Source organism: Numida meleagris, unplaced genomic scaffold, assembly GCF_002078875.1.
Source record: "Numida meleagris isolate 19003 breed g44 Domestic line unplaced genomic scaffold, NumMel1.0 unplaced_Scaffold477, whole genome shotgun sequence".
NCBI classification, from domain to species: Eukaryota; Metazoa; Chordata; class Aves; order Galliformes; family Numididae; genus Numida; species Numida meleagris.
Window position 1 is genome coordinate 12,671 of NW_018364693.1, and position 5,438 is coordinate 18,108.

Below are 5,438 nucleotides of genomic sequence, written 5' to 3' on the forward strand. Positions count from 1 at the left end.
GCCACGCAGCACTGCTTGCTTACGCTGAGCTTGGTCCCTGCAAGAGATGGGCTTGTGGTAAGCGTGTGTGACGCGTGGTTGTGTTTGTTTCAGCACTGCTGACTCTTCCTGCTGCTAAAATGGGAACATCTGATCTCATAAGGAGGAATGGTAATCGTTAATGAAGATTTCTGAATTTACTCTCAAACCACAATCTTTTGTTTCAAATGGGAGGGGATAAGAGATAAGTTGTGTCTCAAAGATACCTGGTTGTGCCTTGAGGCAGAGTCTCTTGAGAGGCCCTGTGCCTGCTCTGGTGGCTCTGAGCTGCCTTAGAGCCCTTCTGAATGAATCTCCCTAAATTACTCTGCTCCCTTCGTATCATTTTTATCATTTCTTCAGGTTTTTCCTTAGCAAATTAGAATGTTGAGCCATGAATTTTCACAGAAAATGTAGGTGTCTTGTAACAGTGTGCCTTTAAGTGTTTGTTCTAAGTGCTGCAGAAATGAACGCAGCTAATGGATTTTTGCTGTTAGTTCGAATCAGCAAGAAAAGGCGGCAGTAGTTGGTTGAGTAATGTTTTTGGTTCTGGTATTTCCAACCCAGATACCGATTTCAGGATGGAAGGTGCCAATGCTGTTGTTAGAATAAGGTTTCCCTGTTTATATTCAATTTTCTGCTAGTGTAGAGTTTGATAAATTCTTCTCATGCAAACCTGGAGATGGGAAAAATCTGGATAAGATTTTTAAAGATAGGTCCTTCTGCATTTCCTGTGTCCTGGATACACAATGTCTGCGTGAGGGCAATAGGCAGAGAGCCCATTCCCCTGGAGGATCGGGCTGTGCTCTTTGGTGTGAGGCTGCAGGAAGCTCTGCAGGGTGTCAGGATGCAACTTACTTTGGCAGAGCACGATGGTGATGGTTATGGCAGTGAGGAGCAGGAGGCAGGCGCATGCCAGGTTAATCCGCATGACTGTATCACAGCAGTAGCTCAGTGTCTTCTTCTTGCTTGTTTCTGCAGGAAGAAAGGAGAGAGAGTAGAAAGAAGAAAGGCCCAGCTCCCAGCTGGGGTTACGGCCAGCTGTGGCAGAGCCGTTGGGAAGTCCTGCAGCAAAGGGAGCTGTGTGGGTGTGAGCAAGGCTGGTGGTAGGTGTAGGTGAGGAGAGGGCTTCCTTAGGGCACAGAGGGAGAGGTGGGGACCAGGCATGTCTGCAGGTGACATCCCCAGCCGTGGGCTGCTGCTGTCAGCATTGTGCTGGGGAGCTGAGGGAGGACATGTAGCCAGAAGACTTCTTGTATCCCCTGCTGAGGCTGAAACCAGTGTTATCTGAAAATGCAATCCCTTGTTTTGGTGTGACCCATCATTTGGCATGCTTGTGACTTCTAGGTCACTGCAAGAGGGATGAAAGGTAGCTTGGATAATGGAATCATGGAATCTTTTACTTTGGAAAAGCCCTTCAAGATCTCCGAGGCCAACCATCAGCCTGTCCTTCTCAGTCCCATTAATATCCCACGTCCTGTAGTGCCTCCTACAGAGAAGTCAAATATCTCTGTGGAAGGTCACTGCACCTCTTTCCTGGTCAGCCCATTACAAAATGGAGTTAGTTTCCCCCCCTTCATGGGTAGCTCTCTGACACAGATTCAAAGCCTTCCCCTCTCCCCACATCAGTCAGCATGGGCCTTAATTCAGGCTGTAGAGAGCAAAGCAGCAGTGCAGGCAGAGCCCCTGCCTCCCCGCAGGGAGCTGGGTTACCTGGATGCGGGCTGTGCCGGGAGATGTCCTTGCTGGTGAGCTGGCTGCTGTGGGTGGTGGCAGCGGGTGTGGTGGTTGTTGCTGTTGTTGTAGTGACTGGAATGAGAAATGGATGAACACAGCAAAACAGAATAAAACCACCTTCTGCCACCCCTCTGAGGAATCAGCCAACACAGAGGGATCTCTGTAGGGCCCATTTTGAAAGGTGATACAGTGAAACACTGCCCAACCATGGCAATAGAAGGCTCAGGGTTCCTAATTCCTTAGCAGCACAATCAGAGATCTTCCTTATTAGGAACAATGTTTTGAGGGACCTGGGGACCTTTTCTTTCCTCAGACCAAACTCCACCTCACCTGGGAGTTTCTTTTTGAGGTGCTGTAAGGATTTGGAAGCTTTCAGGCCATTCCGGATTAATGTGAGTTGAGAAAGGGAGGGGGTGGCTGCGGACTTTGTTACTCTCATCCCTCAGAGGCGCTGATGGGATGGGGAGGTGCCGCTGGGCTGCGCGACCACCTCTGTGTTTGGGCAGGGCCGGTAGCGCGAGCGGAGCTGGTGGGCAGGGAGCCTGTATGAGGAGGAGCAGTGCGTGTGTGATGAGACGCGTTGTGCAAAGAAGCAGGGAGATGGGGAGTGTGGGCGATGGGATGGATAGAAAAGGCACGAGCAGGGGTGGTGGGTGAAAGCAAGGTGGGTGAAGCTGTTGCTGACCTGGGAAGAAGGCGGGTTGTCCAGAGCTGAAGTGCAGCACCTGGTTGATGTAGTTGACACAGTAATAGGTCCCCTGGTCCTGTGCCGTGAAGTTCTTCACCACCAGCCGATAGGAATTTCCTCTCCATAATGCTTCAAAGTTTGTTGGTGTTTTCTCACCCTCCTGCAAGTTGGTGGAATAAGAATGGGTACTGGAGATGACGAAGTGAAGGTTCCCAGCCTTGTCCAGGCAGATCCAGAAGATGGGTCTGTTCCTCTCGTAATGCAGGCACTCCAGCTCCAGGCGCTGTCCCTCCTTGGGGTGCTTCATATTCCTGTCGAGGAACCTGGCGACCATCCTGTTCCTCTGTCCCTGGGTGCCGGTGCAGCCTGTGGGCAGAATTTGGCCATGTCTACTCACGTACTGCTCATGATGAGCTCTTGGGGCCCTTGTGCAGGGCTCTTCCCCACCGGTGCATGGCAGGCAGGCAGCCGGGCTGTGAGGGTGAATGCGGAGGGAGGGCCTCGCCGTCCAGCACGCTTGGGTGCTGTGCTGTAGTCCCTGGGGTCTTGAGGTAGATGGTGCCCTTCAGAGCAGCCCTTCAGCTGCCTTCCTGAGGCTGCTGCCATTTCCCAGCTTCTGCCGAGTGATTCCCTACTAACGAGTGCTCAGTGCCCCCTCTCTCCCCTTCCCCATCCCCTCCAGCAACACCTGTCTGAACAGGCTCTGTTCCTGCTGCGTATCGCGCTGCAGTGCCACCGCTCCCGCTTCCCTGCGCAGTCACTGAGCAGCCCTGAATTGCGTCCTTTGGGTTTGCCCTTGATTTCCCCTGGGTCCGTTTTGCCCAGCGTCTTGGCCGCAGTGCAAGGGGAATGCCTTCCCCCATTGTCCTCCTTGCTCCCGGCCAAGGTGCCCCGTGAGCCCGCTTCCATACTCACAGAGCGTGAGGCTGAGCAGGAGGAGCAGTGCAGGAGACGCGGCCATCGTCCTCGGGGCGGTGCAGCGCAGCGCGGGTGATCTTTGTCTCTTAACTTTTTAGGCAGCGTGACTGATAGGAGAGGATGTGATGTCATCAGGACCCTCTTCTGTGAAGAGTCCGTGTTCAGCCTGTGAGGTGAAACCGAGTGAGAAAAGTTTTCTGCTGCACTTCATTTGTGTTGCAGAACTTGGGCTCTTTCATCCTTGTAGCATTGTTTTTAATGGCGCCTGAGGGATCTTGTTGCAGTGTCTTCAGCTGAGATTCAGACTGACAATGATCCTTCTAGGAAGTGTTTGAATCACCACAGACTGATGTTTCCCACTCACTTCATGTCCAGAAAAGAAGGATAATATTGGGGCCATGGACATGGACAACATGTTGTATTTCTTAGGAGGGATTGTATTTCATTGTATTTTATTGTATTCAATTTACACAGTAAGGAAGACCTGAGAATATTTTACAGCATCTATCCATCTGCACCTTTTCTCTGAGTCCATGCATCGCTGACCTGTAGCTGAGTTCTGCAGCTCAGCTGTTCTCTGCAACTCTTCTTTGTAGTTTCTCTGCAGAAGCCGCTGTGTGCAAGGCAGGAGCTCTGTGATGTGACACTCATCAAGACAGCCCCATGTCCCAGTGGTACGCTGAGTTTAAATCTTTATTTTTTTTAGTGTGGTTTTCTTCTCCAACCACAGGGATATCCGCCCTGCTAAAAAGAGAAACCCATCCCACCTTTCCTGCTTTAACACTCTGCGGCCTACCTGCTGTCTGTGAGTGACCGCTCACACACTGCTAAGAGTTTTTTCGTCCTGCTGCTTTGCACGTACAATGACAACACTGATGTTGGCACGAAGTTGAGCAGATGTGTTGCAAAATGAAGAGAAATCAAGATTCATCTATCAAATAACATAGGAAGAGCCTTTACCTTGAAATGCCTTCAAGCACGTTTGAACAGTGGATTCGTAGGCCTCCATCCATCTCCCAAGAAGACGTGTAAGCTGTGCTGCTTGTGTAGGCTCTTTCTGTTGTCAGTTTATTCTCCTCAGCCAAAGCAGAATCCATGCTGCCTTTGCAATGGGATCAGGAGCTGAAGCAATGGGCATGCCTTGTAGATGGGTGAAGTTGTCCTGTGTTTTGTGAGATGCTGAAGCAAGCTGCTTCTGCCTTACACCAGGACTGTGACCAAAGTAGTAAAATTCCTGATTTCTGTGGTTCCGAATGATTGGACTGGAAGGGGAGCTGTAGGCAAATGAGGATGTCTGCATGTTTCTGTGGACTGGATTCTCATCGTTCCATGGAGTACAGTTGTCTACGCACAACATCTTGTGTTCAGAAATCTGTTAGGAGAACCTGTACATGTGGAGTATCGGATAATCCAGGAAGGGCTATTGCCTGTTTCAGTTTGGAAATCTTTCTTCCCTCTTTTCTCCCAGTGACTGTGCTATTTTACTATGGGTCATTCCCAGCCACCTAACAGGTACCCAGAAGTTCCCCTCTAAACACAGAGTTGCCCTTCCTCTTGGTCCTCGTGGCTCACAGGTGGAGCAGGTTTCCATACAAGGCCACCACCTGCAGTGAAGTCCTCAGGCCCTGGGCCCTGTGTCACAGTTCAGAAGACTGATTTTCCTATTCAGATTTTTATTTGCCGACTCACCGCTACACCAAGGATACCCCCACCTCTGCCTCTTCTGATGTTCCCCATTGTGCCACACAGGATGACAGCAACATTGCTGAGTCACAAGAGATGGTTTTGTGGGAGCTCTTCCTTTCTGCTGCCTTCGTGTACATGTACCTGTAAGGTGTTATGAGTCTGTAAGACATGCGATGTCGCCATGAAGTTGAGCAGATGTATTACTCCTTTTTGTTGCCTTTAATAAACTTCTAATGAATACATGTCTTTAATGAAAGATTAAATCTTGTTATCATTGGAGAGAGAGCAGTAAGGGGGCTGTCATGCGTCCCTTCCTAGATGGGACAAACTTCACTGGCCAGAGAGGGTCCCAGGGAAGACTAGCTGTGATGGAGGCATCTGTGTGTGATCA

General features: G+C 50.3%; 1 protein-coding gene across 1 annotated transcript; it reads right to left on the minus strand.

The window, feature by feature from the left end:
• Nucleotides 1-2: 2 nt before the first annotated feature.
• Nucleotides 3-3,464, minus strand: LOC110391734 (T-cell surface glycoprotein CD8 alpha chain-like; the record flags this gene model as incomplete). The annotated part of the gene is made up of 5 exons (XM_021383684.1): nt 3,359-3,464; nt 2,441-2,809; nt 1,732-1,827; nt 877-993; nt 3-37 (listed from the first exon to the last, which is right to left on the minus strand). Coding segments are annotated over exons 1-5 (663 nt in total), but the record flags the coding sequence as incomplete, so codon positions are not given.
• Between the last annotated feature and the right edge of the window lie 1,974 nt (nt 3,465-5,438).